Source organism: Scyliorhinus torazame, chromosome X (assembly GCF_047496885.1).
Source record: "Scyliorhinus torazame isolate Kashiwa2021f chromosome X, sScyTor2.1, whole genome shotgun sequence".
Lineage (NCBI taxonomy): Eukaryota > Metazoa > Chordata > Chondrichthyes > Carcharhiniformes > Scyliorhinidae > Scyliorhinus > Scyliorhinus torazame.
In genome coordinates this window covers 24,034,509-24,051,004 of record NC_092738.1, presented here as the reverse complement: position 1 = coordinate 24,051,004, position 16,496 = coordinate 24,034,509, and the positions used below count along the sequence as shown (strand labels likewise).

The 16,496-nt window shown below is 45.1% G+C and overlaps 1 protein-coding gene across 3 annotated transcripts in view; it reads right to left on the bottom strand.

The window, feature by feature from the left end:
* Positions 1-16,496, bottom strand: part of lmbr1l (limb development membrane protein 1-like) — a 140,507-nt gene that overhangs the window by 27,405 nt on the left and 96,606 nt on the right. For 2 of the 3 annotated variants that reach the window (XM_072493778.1, XM_072493779.1), the window contains 9 exons: positions 14,938-14,971; positions 12,082-12,221; positions 9,546-9,649; positions 7,519-7,645; positions 6,374-6,442; positions 4,714-4,778; positions 1,111-1,183; positions 380-466; positions 218-294 (listed from right to left, as the gene is read on the bottom strand). In XM_072493778.1, the coding sequence (XP_072349879.1) occupies positions 218-294; positions 380-466; positions 1,111-1,183; positions 4,714-4,778; positions 6,374-6,442; positions 7,519-7,645; positions 9,546-9,649; positions 12,082-12,221; positions 14,938-14,971 (776 nt within the window). The remainder of the gene's footprint in view (positions 1-217; positions 295-379; positions 467-1,110; positions 1,184-4,713; positions 4,779-6,373; positions 6,443-7,518; positions 7,646-9,545; positions 9,650-12,081; positions 12,222-14,937; positions 14,972-16,496) is intronic. The other variant, XM_072493780.1, reaches the window with a different exon arrangement.

Here is a 16,496-nt window from a genome sequence, read left to right as displayed (position 1 = left end):
CGAACAAGGTGCGCATTTATCAGAAAAGATTGTAATGAGAACCAAGTCTAATTCATAGGTTTGTTCTTGCATCATAGATGTCAATGGTGTCCTTAAGAATATTAAGCAAATTAATTTGAGATACATCAAGTGGCCATGGAGTCGAAAAAGGGCAACATTTGCAGTAATTACACCTGGAATCTCTTCACCAAAACCCACCCAACATTTTAACACTTACTGTTAATGCCAGAAGCAACAGCATTGCTAATGGGTATCCCAGGTTTCTTTGCCATGGTGATGCTCTTCTCCTTATTTCTGTAGGCACAGACATGCTGTTAGGTGAGTCATACTAAAAAAAAAAAGAACGCGCGCACAGTTAATCCAGATTTCCTGTCCTTACCCAATTTAAGCCTCCTGGCATGGATACTCAGGAACTGATTTTTGAGGGACTCCACACTGAAAAACACCCAGCAAGATGACATCTTGCCTGCCGCCAGAAGAAAAAACAAAGATACATTAGCAACAATGGTGCTTTTGAATTCCTTTCACAGTAAATTGCTTTTAAACTGTCTAAAATTCTTGATTCAATCAAACCTTTGATTGTAACGATCAGCTATCATTGGGGCACAAAGTTGCACAGCTCAAATGTATGATGTGCGATTTGGACTACTAACAATTTGAACATAACACTAATCTCATGTGCTTGCCAAATGAAAAAAGGGTACCAAATTCAAAGAACAAAGAACATTGCAGCACAGGAACAGGCCCTTCGGCCCTCCCAGCCTGCGACGATCCAGATCCTTTATCTAAACCTGTCGCCTATTTTCCAAGGATCTACTTCCCTCTGTTCCCCGCCCGTTCATATATCTGTCTAGATGCATCTTAAATGATGCTATCGTGCCCGCCTCTACCACCTCCGCTGGCAAAGCATTCCAGGCACCCACCACCCTCTGCGTAAAAAACTTTCCACGCACATCTCCCTTAAACTTTCCCCCTCTCACCTTGAAATCGTGGCCCCTTGTAATTCACACCCCAACTAATTCAACTAAGCTTATTCCACCATTGAAGGGGTTGGATGTGGGGGTCATATGTAGTCCAGTAGAACTGTTGACAAGAACTGTTTTTACACACCATTTAGCTTATGCACCACAGCAGCCTCCTCAAATCGTGTACAGTTGAGTTGTTCATCCAGATCTTCCAAAAGCTACAAACAAAAAGGTAGAGCAAGTTTGATGCATCCCATCTCCGTTCAACATACATTGGCATAGCTAACACAATATCCCAACGGCTCTTCACAGGAGCATCAAACATTGAGCCAAATAAGGAGACACAAGGACAGATGACCAACGGTTGGATCCAAAAGGCAGAGGTGTTTAGGCAGGCAATTCCAGAGCTTAGGGCCCTGGCAGCTGAAAGCAAGCCCATTAATGGCAGAAGAACTAAGTCATAGGTACTGAAGAGGCTGGACTTGGAGCAGAGAGATCAGAGGGTTCAGGCTGGAGGGATTTGATCACAGATCTTAAAACTGATGGGTTGCTGGACAAGGAGCCAGTGTAGGTCAGAGGGCACAGGGGTGATGGGGAGCAGGACTTGGTACAGGTTAGGGTACAAGCAGAAGAGTGTTGGAAGAGTACAAGTTTATGGAACGTTGGTCAACAAAGCATTGGAATAGTTCAATCTGGTATCAACAACAGTACGGATAAGGGCTTCAGCAGGGGATGGCAATAGGAGTGGAAGCAGATATTCTTGGTAATGGTGGGGCTGAAGTCCAGCTCAGAGTTAAATAGAACGACAAAGTTACAGATGGTGCAGCCTCAATTACCAAAGAGGGGATAGAGTCGGTGGTTAATGAACAGAGTTTGTGGCAGGGAATATAAACAATGTTATTGAATTAACATTGGAGAAAATTCCTCCTCATCCAATACAGAGTATCAGGCAGCAGTGCCACAAATTGGAGGCAGTTCATTCACCTCAACATAAAAAGATTAAATAGTACCTTGGGAGTTCCAATACACCAGTGAGTACAGTATTTGCAATCTTCAACATAACCACAAAGGGATGAATGTCAGGGGAAGGGACAAAATGGACAGTCACTGTTGACCAAAAGTAGTTTTCACAATTTTCTAATGCTGCACTTGCATTGGAGAGCTGGCTCATGAAGCAACAGGACCCACTTTAAAACGACTATACACATGCATGGCAATGAGAGCCTCCACCAACAGCCTTTGTTCAGATTTCACTCAGAAGGTGGCCATTCGGCCCATCGAGTCTGCACCGACTCACTTAAGCCCTCACTTCCACCCTACCCCCGTAACCCAATAACCCCATTTAACCTTTTGGTCACGAAGGGCAATTGATCATGGCCAATCCACCTAACCTGCACATCTTTGGACTGTGGGAAGAAACCGGAGCACCCGGAGGAAACCCACGCACACACGGGGAGGATGTGCAGACTCCGCACAGACAGTGACCCAGCGGGGAATCGAACCTGGGACCCTGGCGTGAAGCCACAGTGCTATCCACTTGTGCTACCGTGTGCCCACAAAATAGTCAAAGATTCTGCTTCCACTGCCTTTTAAGAAAGAGTTCCAGAGACTCACGACCCTCAGAAAATATTTCCCATCTCCAATTTAAACAAGCGACTCCATATTTTTAAACAGTAACCCCCAGTTGTAGATTATCCCACAAGAGGAAATATCCTCACCATATTCACCCTATCAAGGCCCATCAGGATCTTAAAGGTTTTAACCAAGTAGTCTCTTATTCTTTTAAACTCCAGCGAATAAAAGCCCAATCTGTCCAACCTATCCTCAAGACAACCCGTCCATTCCTGGTATTAGTCTCGTGCATGGCTTTTCAAACTGCGGGTCATGACCCGCAGGTGGGTGCTGGGAGACATTCCAGATTGCGGGTGACGTACCCAACAGCCATGAGCAGCTTTTAGAATGGGGAATGTCGGCCGCGATCGGCTTTTAAATGGAACGATGCAATCTTCCAGTCAGAAGCGGTGGCAGACAGCAGGTCACGTGCCCGGCACGTACACTGACGTCACACAAAATTCAGAAGGAGTTTGAAGACTAACCATGGCGCGTTATTGGCGAAGACTGATTTGTCCAAAGGATGCAGTGAGAACTTAAATCATCAGCTAATGGGTGGCATGGTGGCGCAGTGGTTGGCACTGCTGCCTCAGTGCAGAGGACCTGGGTTCGGTCCCAGCCCACTGTCCATATGGAGTTTGCACATTCTCCCAGTTTTTGGCGTGGGTCTCACCCCCACAACCCAAAGAATGTGCAGGATAGGGGAATTGGCTACGCAAAATTGCCCTTGGAAATTTTTTATTTAAAAACCATCAGCTGATATCCTTAGCAGAAATGTAACATTGAATGAGAGATCGTGAGGACCAACAGGCTCACTGTCACATTAAAGGCAAGCGAAAATAGCGTGTCGCAAAAGTCGGCTGACTGGCAGAAGTGGGTTCCGGGAAAAGAAGTGTGTGAAATCCACTAGTCTGGTGAACCTTTTCTGAACTGTTAGCATTGCTGCCTCATGGTGCCGAGGTCCCAGGTTCGATCCCAGCTCTGGGTTAGTGTCTGCGTGGAGTTTGCACATTCTCCCCATGTCTGCGTGGGTTTCGCCCCCACAACCCAAAGATGTGCAGAGTAGGTGGATTGGCCACGCTAAATTGCCCCTTAATTGGAAAAAAAATGAATCGGAACTCGAAATTTAAAAACTTTTCTGAACTGCTTCTAACACGTTTATATCTTTGCTTAAATAAGGAGACCAATACGGAACACACAGCATAACCTCCCTACTAATAAATTCCCCTCACAATAAACAATAACATTCTATTAACTTTCCTAATTACTTGCTGTACCTGTACACCAACCTTTTGCAATTCATGCACTCGGACACCCAGATCCCTCTGCAATCTCTCACCATTGAGATAAAGGATTTTTTTATTCTTAGTGCCTAAATGGACAATTTCACATTTACCCACATTATACTCCATTTGCCAATTTTTTGCCCACTCACTTAACCTATCTATATTCCTTTGTAGCCTCCTTACATCCTTTTCACAATTTACTTTCTTACTTATCTTTGTCGTCAGCAAATTTAGCAACCATACCTTCAGTCCCTTCAACCAAGTTATTTATATAAATCGTAAAAATTAAAGGCCCCAACACTGACCCCTGTGGCACACTACTCGTCACATCCTGCCAACCAGAAAATTACCCAATTATGCCAACTGTTTCCGGTTAACTGGACAATCTTCAATCAACACCACCCCTACACCATGAAATTTTTCACAGTAACCTTTGATGTGGTGCCTTATCAATACCTCCTGAAAATCTAAGTAGAGTACATCCATCGGTTCACCTTAATTCGCCACACATGACATTAGAGGAGGAGGAATTTCTTCTGATGGTAATAAATTTGTGGAATTTCTCAGAGGGTAGCAGATCTGTGGAATTCTTTACCACAGGTGGTTGTAGAGGCTGGTTGAGATAGACAAGACTTTTAATCAGGGGTATGGGGATAAGGCAGGAAATCGGAGTTGAGGAATATCACATAGCAGTCATGATCTCATTAATTGGTGGACCAAACCTGATGGCTGAATGGCCTACTTCTGCTCCTATATCTTATGGGGACTCCGACAAGCGAACGCCAATGGAAAAGCTGGAGTTAAGCAACATTACCTTAGATGAAGAGAGGTTGTAAAATATGATTCCTTACCCTGGGCTTTACAAGAAGTTGGCCAGTGACAGTGAACATGCGGGACAAGCCAAAAGGAGTGCACACTGTGAAGAGAAGGAGACAAGTTAATTCTGGAAATAAAACATATGCAACTTGCTCTCCATATTCGAAATGCTGATGAATCAGACAGTACTATCTCTCCAATTCCTAGCTCTGCACTAACCGGTTAAGGCAATAGATGACACACTGCACAAGCAAGGTTTTTAAAACTCCTTTATGGGATGTGGGTGTCGCTGGCTAGGCCAGCAAATCTTGCCCATCACTAATTGCCCCTCGAGAAGGTGGTGATGAGCTGTCTTCTTGAACTATTGCAGACCTTGAGGTGTAGATACACCCACAGTGCTGTTAGGGAGCGTGTTCCAGGATTTTGACCCAGCAACAATGAAGGAATGGCAATTATAGCTCCAAGTCAGGATGGTGCAAGACTTGGGTGGGGAAATCAGTATATCTGCTGACCTGAAGGATTTGGACAGTGCTGTTGGAGGAGCTTTGGTAAGTTGCTTCAGTGCATCTTGTAGATGGTACACATGGCTGTATCGGAGATGGAGGGAGTGGATGGCTGTAGAACAGGTGCTCATCAAGCAGGAGTGGGTAGCACGGTGGCGCAGTGGCTAGCACTGGGACTACAGCACCGAGGACCCTGGTTCGAATCCTTGCCCTGGGTCACTGTCCGTGTGGAGTTTGCACATTCTCCCCGTGTCTGCGTGGGCTTCACCCCCACAACCCCAAGATGTGCAGGGTAGGTGGATTGAACACGCTAAGTGGCCCCTTAATTGGAAAAAAAAAAAAATTGGGTATAGTAAATTATAAAACAAAAGTGTGTTGCTTTGCCCTGGATGGGCAAGTGGGGAGTATTCCATCACACTCCTGACCTACTCGCCACAGGATTCCTAGCCTCCTGACCTGCTCTTGTAGCCATAGTATTTATAGCTGGTCCATTTCAGTTTCTGGTCAACGATCATCCCCAGATGTTGATAGTGGGGGATTCAGCAATGGCAATGATTGCAAGGGTCGATGGTTAATTTAGGTGGCCAATCCACCTAACCTACAATCTTTGGGTTGTGGGGGCGAAACCCACAGACATGTGGACAGTGACCCAGGGCCAGGATTCGAACCCAGGTCCTCAGCGCTGTAGACTGCAGTGCTAACCACTGAGCCACATGCCGCCCCCAACATGCCCACTTCTGACATCACGATTGAGGAAAGGTCATTGAGAAAGCAGCTGAAAGAGCTGGGCATAGGGTACCACCCAGAGGAGCTCCTGCAGCTATGTCCTGGAGCGGAGATGATTGGCCTCCAACCACCACAACCATCTTCCTTCGTGCTAGGTATGGCTCCCAATTCCCATTGACTCCATTGGTTCCCTTGCCCATTTTTGACCCAATGCCGTGAGACTTCATAGGGTCTAAAGTCAATGTTGAGGACTCCCAGGGCAACTCCACCCTGGCTGTCTACCACTCTGCTGCTGCCTCTGTCAAGTCAGTCCTGTCGGTGGATAGGACATACCCAGGGATGGGGATGGTGGTGTCTGGGACATGGTCATATTTACAGAATCGTACCTTGTAGACAAGATTAATAATGAGAAATAACAATCTAAGATAGCACAGGCCACACATTTTTCCTAGGCCGAGTTACTCACAGAGGAGAAGCAGAACTCCAAATAGAGAAATACAGGAGTAGAGGTATGGAAGATAATAGTCCCACAGATCTGTTGGTAAAAAGAGAACATGGATTAAAATATAATATGGATTAAAGGACGGACAACCTGGACCAGGGTCCCCAGTTCAGCTTTTGGACTCCCTTTGGTTACAACATCTGGAAAGGCTCAGACACTAGGACATGTAACTCTGAAAACAACATGAGGAATGATGTGATCCTCTAAGCCCTGTGTTAGGACTGAGACCCCCACAAGTTCTCCAACCCTGTATTATTTTTTTTTGTTTAGAAGTACAAATTGCAATTTTTGCCACCACTCCTCTTCCAGCAAGGACTTCGATGCTGGGATAGAAAGGAACACATCCACATGACAAGGATAGGTAGCATTGAAAATAGATAGGATGCATAAAACTACCAGAGATATGGAGAGATTAAGCGAATGGGAAAAACTGTGGCAAATGGATTTGAATTTAGGCAAATACAAGGTCATCCACGTTGGACTTAAAACAGGAGAATTCCCCAAATGGTGAAAAGCTCAAAACAGAGGAAAGTCTAAGAGACTTGGAAGTCCAGATACACAGGGCCTTAAAACGATAATTAATAGTGGGCTGGTTTAGCTCACTGGGCTAAATCGCTGGCTTTGAAAGCAGACCAAGGCGGGCCAGCAGCACGGTTCAATTCCCGTACCAGCCTCCCCGAACAGGCGCCGGAATGTGGCGACTAGGGGCTTTTCACAGTAACTTCATTGAAGCCTAATGGTGACAATAAGCGATCTTCATTTCAGGTACAGAAAGGCCAAAAATGCTAATGGGATGCTGGGCCTTCATATCTGGAAGATTAGAATTCAGAGAGGGAGGGAAGGGGAAAAGGCGGCGTGCTTCAAAAGTCCTGGTTCGACCACCTGTGGAGTCACTGAGCAGTTCTTGGTGCCATACTTTAGGAAGGTTATATTAACCTTGGAGGAGTACTATGTAGATTTCCTCTGACACCTGGACTCCACCTGACAAGACATTTTACAAACTCAGGTTCTATTCCCTGCAATTTAGAAGGCGATGGAGTGTTTTGATTGAAGTTTTCAAGACATTCGGGGGAAACACATTAAGGTAGTCCCTTCAGCAGGATACTCACCGTAGAGAGATTCCCAGCTAGCTGCATCATTATTGATAATTGCCGATGCCACCCACACGATCCCCAGAACCAGGAGGGTCAGAAGGAAGAGGACAACAAATGTTTCATAAACCCGAGCCATAATTCCCTGCGGATAGAGACAATAACATTTAATATAGGGTTCCCATATATTTTTTTTAAAAAAGAGGTCGGAGATGAAACTCCAGGTCAGATGATATTTTAAAACCAGCAACCATAATGCCAGCAGCCAGTACCACTAGTATCCAGTCAAGGCCGAGTGCTGTTTAATTGACTTGATCACTCAAAGTGCCAACAGCTTCAGGCAGAAGAGTGCAGTGGGAACTTCGCTGAAGAACATGCCATCAATAGGCGAATAAGCAATTCCTTGAATTAGCTGGAGTCCATAACCTGCAACAGGTGGCACAGCTGCAGTACACAACCAGTCAAAGAAGACTAAAAACAGCACCAATAACAGGTGATGGTGGAGAGTTGCAACCATCCCTTGGGTTAAGCAGCTAGCCACCTTCAAAAACCACAGCCAAAAACGAGCTTCAAGAGATCAAAAACAGACCAGGTTTACTGAACCATCAGCAGCAAATTCAAGGCCCATCAAGAAACGATCAGTTTAGCAACACCAGATCCAGCTGGAACAAACGGCTCATCACATCCTGCTCTCTTCTCCAAAGATCACACCTAACACCGAGCTTCTCTTCGTCCCATCTGCTCCCCATCTTTATTAAAAATTTAGAGTACCCAATTCTTTTTTCCCCCCCCCCCCCCCAATTAAGGGGCAAATTAGCATGGCCAACCCACCGAACCTGCACATCTTTGGGTTGTGGGGGTGAAACCCACGCAGACACGGGGAGAATGTGCAAACTCCACACGGACAGTGACCCAGAGCCGGGATCGAACCCGTGAGGCAGCAGTGCTAACCACTGCGCCACCCCCACTGCTCCCCATCCTCACCTCCAACAACAGGAATTATGTACTTGTGTCGCTAAGATGGAGAGCATCTATTTAGCTCCTTCTGTAATTGTTAGTCTATAGTTTTATTCATATAGGTGCTGGTTGAATACATGTAGCCAAGAGGCAAAAATATTAAAAGTGTCTTGACTGTAGGAACTCGGTCATTGTCTCATGTATTCAGCACTAAGAACGTATTGTTCTCGGTCTAATCAATTAATCAATTCTTAAGGTCTCCACCAAGCTGGTAAACATAGAAAAGTGTGAGAAAACTTATGCAGTACTTTTCCCAAGACTGCACGCAGATGCCAAGTTAGTTTTGATCGGCACCAGTTTAAGTAATGTCCAATTTTCTGATTAACAAATCATCTTCTAGGTAACAGACATTCATTTGAACAAACCAGGACGTCTCAGCTGAGAATTAGAAGCTAATGAAATTAAATGAAGGGTTAAACCAGAGATAAGAATTCCCTTAAAAGTAGGAACTTGTAGTCAAGGTCTTCGTTCCTGAATTCTTGAATCATCGATTTGCTTATTTGTGTTCGTGATTTCCTTTTGTGCTTTTGCCAGGTGCTTGACCTTTTTATGTATTGTTTGATATTTTGTTTCTAAGCTTTTATTCAGTTCTTATTCAAGGAGATTCAAGCGAGTAATTAACAATAATAAAGTCATATTTTTGATAACTCCCACCAACCGGACTACCAATTCTTATTAGAATGTAAAATAAAAGTCCCAGTCACATCCCTCCCTTTCCCTCGTCCACCAGGCCAAACGTACCCTAAACTCACATCTTTCTCTAGTTGCTCCCCGAATTAGTCTTGGGCCACCTTCTGCTCTTTCAAGAGCTGTACAGATTCAGCTCTGCCATGGACGACTGTACTTCACTTCAGGATGAGAGGGCATATCCATGTGTCAGCTCATTTGGCATATTCCCACTTCCTACTCAACAATTGCACACTTATTGCACGAGACAGCAGCCTCCACCATCCTATTTTATAGCGATGATTTTAATTACATTCAGCCATTTTCTAGTCTTTCTGCAACACCACAATATCCCTGCTCACCTTTTTTGAGCCAGCAAATCCCTCTGATTCAGTGAAGAAGTATGCAAAAGGCATCAGGAACACCAGAGATATGTTGGAAAAGAGGAAAACCAGATTCCACAGACCTGCAGGGGGAGACATAGACTTTCTCGGTTAACACCTTCCCAGTTCATTTTGAATGCCTTTGCAGCACAATAATTGGATTCTGCAGCCAGTACTGGTGCTAGATAACCAAAGGGAAGCTTAATTATCAGAAATATCCACTAAAATTGTCACCGAATGTTTGGGACCATTAGCTCTATGGGGCAGGTAAAGGAAAATTATTTAAAAGGAAATACATTTTCAGAGACTTCAATTTTAAAAGCCTTTCAAAATTTCTATCATGCAAATTTGAATTGAATCTCCAGTTGCATGTACTCGTGGGTTTCAGCAGCATGGTGGTTGGCACCGCTGCCTCACAGCACCAGGGACCTGGGTTGGCGACTGTGTGAAGTCTGCACGTTCTCCCAGTGTGTGCGCGGGTTTCCTCCGGTTTCCTCCCACAGTCCAAAAATGTGCAGGTTAGGTGGATTGGCCATGATAAATTGCCCCTTAGTTCCAAAGACGTGTAGGTTACGTGGGGTTCTCTTTCAGAGGGTCAGTACAGAATGGCCTCCTTCTGTACTGTAGAAATTTGATGATTCCACACAGCAGTCCAGCACACTGCCTTCCCACAGGTATTGTCACTGGACTAGTAAACCAGAGACTAATGCTCTGGAGACCCAGGGGCAAATCCTGCCACTGCAGATGGTGAAATTTGAATTCAATAAAAATCTGGAATTAAAAGTTTAATGATGACCATGAAACCATTGTCGATTGTTGTAAAAACCCATCTGGTTCACTCAAGTCCTTTAGGGATGGAAATCTGCCGTCCTTACCCGGTCTGGCCTACTTGCGACTCCAGACCTACAGCAATGCTGTGACTCTTAACTGCCCCCTCAAGGGCAATTAGGGATGGATAATAAATGCTGGCACAGCCTGCGGTGCCCACCTCCCATAAAATAATTTTTAAAACACTAACTGGACCTTAGCTGATTGGATGGCCTGACTGTCAAACAGTCCCCCGCCATATTGCCAAATATTTTTATAACAGAAATTCCAAAAAGAAATGGAGGGGGGAAAAACACACTTCCTAATGTTCTCCCAGGTAGTCGGCAACAGTGTCCCGGAAATTAATCTTTTGATACCTGTGCACGCCAAATTAATCCTGCAGGATTGACATCCCAATTATAATCAACATTTTAGATACTGGAAGACTGATTCCTATACTGCACATGAGAAGTGACGATAATGAAAGACCGTTCAATAACGAGGAGAAAAGAAAATGCCAAAGTCTAGATTTAGGTGATACTGGTAAGCTTGCCCTTACGTTTTAAAGCCTCAATTTCTCATGGGTTATGCTCGGAGGTTATGCTCGGAGGTTTTGGTGGAACTCCACAGGTGCAGCAAAACCCCCGAATCCAACAAGCATGATGAAAACATGGCCGCTTTCTTCAAAAAACTAGAAATAGAGTTTGTTCGTGGGCTATCCCATTTCACCACTAGATGGCAACATCAGCTCATTCCTGCAGAATCGGTCACGTGCAGAGACATTCAGAAAATCAGTCCATGAGATTTTAAAAAGCTAACAACCTCAATTCAAAGATGCTCCTTTTCGGGTCTAAAAAGGGATTGTACTTTTAGCCGCATTAATGATTCAAATGGAACTCAGGCTGATATCGGGTAGACAAATGTAGCGATAAAAGTTAAGTGAGGGATCAATTTGGGAGCAGTGGAATGGTTTTTAAATTCTATGGCCAGACAATTTGACAGACACAGGAATGCCAGTGGTCCTCTGAGATTTTCAGTTGCTGATTTTCTCCCATCCTGAAGATGCTGACACTTGGGAGCCAAGCAAGACCTTTTGCTCCCAGTGGGCCATTCTTCATGCAAGTTTTGCACAGCGAGAACCAGCTGACAAATTCTCACACATTTTTGGTTGAGGTTCTGGTCAGTGATGAGCACAAGGAACTCCAGTTCATCTCCTCACCCCCCCCCCCCCCTCACCCCCCTTCAGCATGAGAGGAGACCCTAATTACTGCTTCAGCTAACTCAAGAAATGCTCTTCATCAACTGTCCTACTTTTGTACAAGGGAGTTGCAGTGCACAGATACAGTGACCTTGATCTTTGTTTCCAAAGCTACACTACAAAGCTGTCACGCTTTCCCCAAGTTAGTCTCATCACAAGCTCTCAAACAGTCAATTTGCTGGGGCTTTTCGCTACCCATTAGGTACAGCAAAACTACCACTCCACAGTCACGTTATAGTACAGCTTTTCCTCTGCATTCGAAAGGAAGCTGGAGATCACCATTTGCAAATATGCTGATGAAGGACACTCAGTTTGATGTTTGCCATCTTTCAAAAATGCAGCTCTGTATGAGATGAGCTGCCCTATCATAGCTAAAGCAATAAAAAACTCATCTTGTCAATTCAAAACATTATGTGGAACCGAACAACATTGGAGCTCCCATTTACTCACCATGGATAAGGGAACCATTCAACCACTGCATGTAGTAATTTTCTGGAAATGAAAGTAGGATCTCGTTGCTAATAATTGAAAATGGAAGTAGGAAGACTGCACCAGCAGATACTGCAAGGGTGAATGTGCACATCCATAACCTATTTTTGTTTTAAAAAGAAGGGGTTGCTATTAGTCAAGTGTTCTGCTGCGTCAATCTACGTCACCACAATAGATCAAACACCTTCCACTGTGCATGACGTTTAGATGTAGCGAGGCACAGTTCAGTTCTTTTTCGCGAACTGCAGATTCTCTTGCGTTCAGTTGCACTCTCATAAATATGCAAATTATTGCATCGGGAGCCACAAAAACACCTGCATTCGGAATCTACCAACAGGTTAAGGCCTGGTGTGAAAACTCGGAAGAATATGACATTTGAAACATGAAAGTAACACAGAGAATGCCTGAGGCTTTTAAATGAAAGGGAGAAGTCCCACAAGGGGTTAACAGCAGCAGCCTGTTTTAAAAGCAGACAATTTCAGACAGGGATGAAAACATTTTAATTTACAAGTTAGAAAAGACATTTGATTGACTTAAAAACTCTTATATGAAAGGGAACAGTATTTCACAAATCTTTAAGTAATTAATTATTTTATTGAACAATTAAGAAAAGCAGCCAGAATCTAAAGTAGAAGATAAGGAACAACTGTTAAGTGTGAAAAGTTGCTGACACTGATAATAAAGTGAAACAACGGATTTACAAATGAAGAAAACTAGACGGTGACAAGGTTACATTATAACGTACATAGCATTTGAAGTTAAAACCCTTTGGAAGATGGTCAAAGCAGATAAAGTTAGAATCAGGGGGGATAACACTAACATGACATTAGCTTAACCTGAAGATGACCCGAGTCGAATCTGAGAAAACTCATTGAAAAAGGACATAAAACCAAAAGGCACAGACAGATTTATGACATGTCAAGCAAAGCGAGAAAAGTGCAGTCAAGGATGGCGAGCTGGTGAGGATGAAGCTGTGCTGTCGAAGCAGCGCCACGCTTCTAAACAGACAGTCTGAAGGGTGCCAGGTGCAGAGGTTAAGGGGCCCCAAATGGCTATAAAAACTGGGGATAATGAGCAGATAATCAGAATCTTCCTCGGTGATGGGACAAGCAACATCGACAGACCGAGCAGCCCAGAGAAGTCAGCAGAAGACCAAAAGTTAAAGAAAACTGATTGTCAAGAGAGACTTGAAGGTCTGCAACTGGTCCGAACAAGAAAAGATCTTTCTACCTTTCTGTAAAAGTAGTTATTCTCTTTTAACTTGAAAATAAAGTTAAGTTCAAATTGATAACCTGAAATAGTGGTTATTATTTTCTTTAAAAAGTTTGCTTTACTTCACTTAGCAAGCTGGACCTGTGTGTAAGTTACTAAGTGGTAAGTAAATAAAATTCTCCTACGAAGATACAGGTTATACCGGGGGATAACTTGAAACACTAGTTTGACCCGAATAGCACCCGCCAAAGTCTGCCTAGGAGTCGGGGAATGAGAATCCCTGCTCACCATTTAGAATAAATCGGCCCTTTTTGGTATAGGGGGAATTCTAAGAATAGTGGGGAGGTAAAAACTACAGGCCACATGCTGTGGGAGACAGATTGCTGGAGCTGGTCATATACGTTTGAACCAGCAGCTTTCCATAAAGCATAGAGGTCATCTTTCCTGCAAGGTGGGCGGGGGAAACAGTTTTATATTCCAGTAAATAGTGCCTGTTGACTATATTTATTTATTTTTGTTTTCAAAAAGAAAAGAGACTCCTCAGCAGTTCAAACAATGCAGATAATTTTCTGAACACATTGGCAGCAGAGACAATGTGATAACCCATTATCCAGTAAATTCAAGGTACAAGAACACTCTGACATTCACATCTAAAATGTTTACAAAACAAGTCACTAAACTGCAAGTGAACTGCATTGGCTAGGAGGCACTTCTGGAAAGTTCAGCAAATGTGAAAGATGCTTTATTAGTGCAAATTACTGCCTACACCCACCTCCCCCTCCCCTCCCCTCGCAAAAAAGGACATTTGCAAACCAGGTTTTTTTTTAAAAATCCAACAGCTTCATGTCCACTTTTATTGATACCATCTTTATTTCCAGAAAAAAAAAAATTCATTTTTAAATTACCACCGGGGGGGGGGGGGGGGGGGGGGGGTCTAAACAGCACAGTAACACAGTGGTTAGCACTCTTGCTTCACAGCGCCAGGGTCCCAGGTTCGATTCTCGGCTTGGGTCTCTGTCTGTGCGGAGTCTGCACGTTGTCCCCGTGTCTGCGTGGGTTTCCTCCGGGTGCTCCGGTTTCCTCCCACAAGTCCCGAAAGACGTGCTGTTAGGTGAATTAGACATTCTGAATTCTCCCTCTGTGACCCGAACAGGCGCCGGAATGTGGCGACTAGGGGATTTTCACAGTAACTTCATTGCAGTGTTAATGTAAGCCTGCTTGTGACAATAAGGATTAGAAAAAAAAACTCATTCACTGGATCACTAGTCCAGTAACAAAATCACCATGCTGCAGTAGAGTGGCACAAATATGAATATTTTTAAAAATTCAAACCAAAAAGCGGCTAGAGAACTTTGAATCAACTTGTTATGTGGCTGTTCAAAGGGCAGAGCTGGGATGGCATTCATTTTCCAGTATTATTGACATATACGAACTTTCATTAACTAGTGCTGTTCAGACATCAGTTTGACAGAGACTAAATTACAGTCATTCTAGGTTTGTGGCTTGAGGATGTGGTCCTCATCCAGGCCAAACCAGACCAATAGGGTTACACTCAATGAAAGATTAAAGTGGGGAATTGGGTTTGATTTTTAAAAAGTTACTTACGTGATGCGATTGACTGTTGCATCTTCATTATTGTCTGCAGAAGATAGATAATTTCACATTACAAGCATGTTAGAATTAATGCTTTACTCTCACCACAATGACTTTCTTGGATTAAACTAGGAAAGTGTGCACACTAGTGACAAGCTTTACTCACTACAATGGCTTTCTTGGATTAAACGAGTGTGCACACTAGTGACAACCACAGCTCTCAATCAAAGCTCCAGTCCCAGATTTCAGCTGTCAGTTGACTCAGTTTTAAATCTTTAAATTAGGAATTATAACTGTGGATGAATTTTTGTTTTGTTTTTTTAAAAAAAAACATACCACTTTTCCATTCTTCACAAAGTGAATTAATTATGGCTTTGGTTTAACTTCCAGAGTGCTCCGGTCACAAAAGATTGAAGCAAGAAACAGCCATTTGACACGATCAAGGGGGGGGACTGGGTTGCTGCTGCATTGACCAAAGGGGAGCTGGAGCTCGGGGAGAGAGTCGGGGGATGCGGCTGGCCTAGAAACGGGGATGGCTCAGTGGCGGGAAGCTCCTGATCCGACTGAGAACTTGGAAATGTGAGAGGCCTGAACAGGCCGGTCAAGTGTGTTCACGCACCTGAAGGGACTGAAGGCAGATGTGGTTATGCTCCAGGAGATGCATTTGAGGGTGGCAGATCAGGTTAGGCTGAGAAAGGGGTGGGTAGGGCAGGTTTTCCACTCTGGGTTGGACGCAAAGAATCGAGGGATGGCGATTTTGGTGGGGACGCAGGTGTTGTTTGAGGTGCTGAACATCGTGGCAGACAATGGAGGTAGGTATGTGATGGTGAGTGGTAAGCTGCAGGGAGTGCGGGTGGTATTCGTGAATGTATAGAGCGAGCGCGCGAGAGAGAGAGCGAGCGCGCGAGAGAGAGAGAGAGAGAGAGAGAGAGAGAGCGAGCGCGCGAGAGAGAGAGAGAGAGAGAGCGAGCGCGCGAGAGAGAGAGAGAGAGCGAGCGCGCGCGAGAGAGAGAGAGAGAGAGAGAGAGAGAGAGAGCGAGCGAGAGCGAGCGTGCGAGAGAGAGAGCGCGAGAGAGAGAGCGCGAGAGAGAGAGCGCGAGAGAGAGAGCGCGAGAGAGAGTGCGAGAGCGCGAGAGAGAGCGCGAGAGAGAGCGCGAGAGAGAGCGCGAGAGACAGCGCGAGAGAGAGCGCGAGAGAGAGCGCGAGAGAGAGCGCGAGAGAGAGCGCGCGAGAGAGAGCGCGAGAGAGCGCGCGAGAGAGAGAGAGAGAGAGAGAGAGAGAGAGAGAGCGCGCGCGCAGCGCGCGAGAGAGAGAGAGAGAGAGCGCGCGAGAGAGAGAGAGAGAGCGCGAGAGAGAGAGAGCGCGAGGAGAGAGAGAGCGCGCGGAGAGAGAGAGCGCGCGGAGAGCGAGAGCGCGCGCGAGAGAGAGAGCGAGAGCGCGCGCGAGAGAGAGAGCGAGAGCGCGCGCGAGAGAGAGAGCGAGAGCGCGCGCGAGAGAGAGAGCGAGAGCGCGCGCGAGAGAGAGAGCGAGAGCGCGCGAGAGAGAGAGAGCGAGAGCGCGCGAGAGAGAGA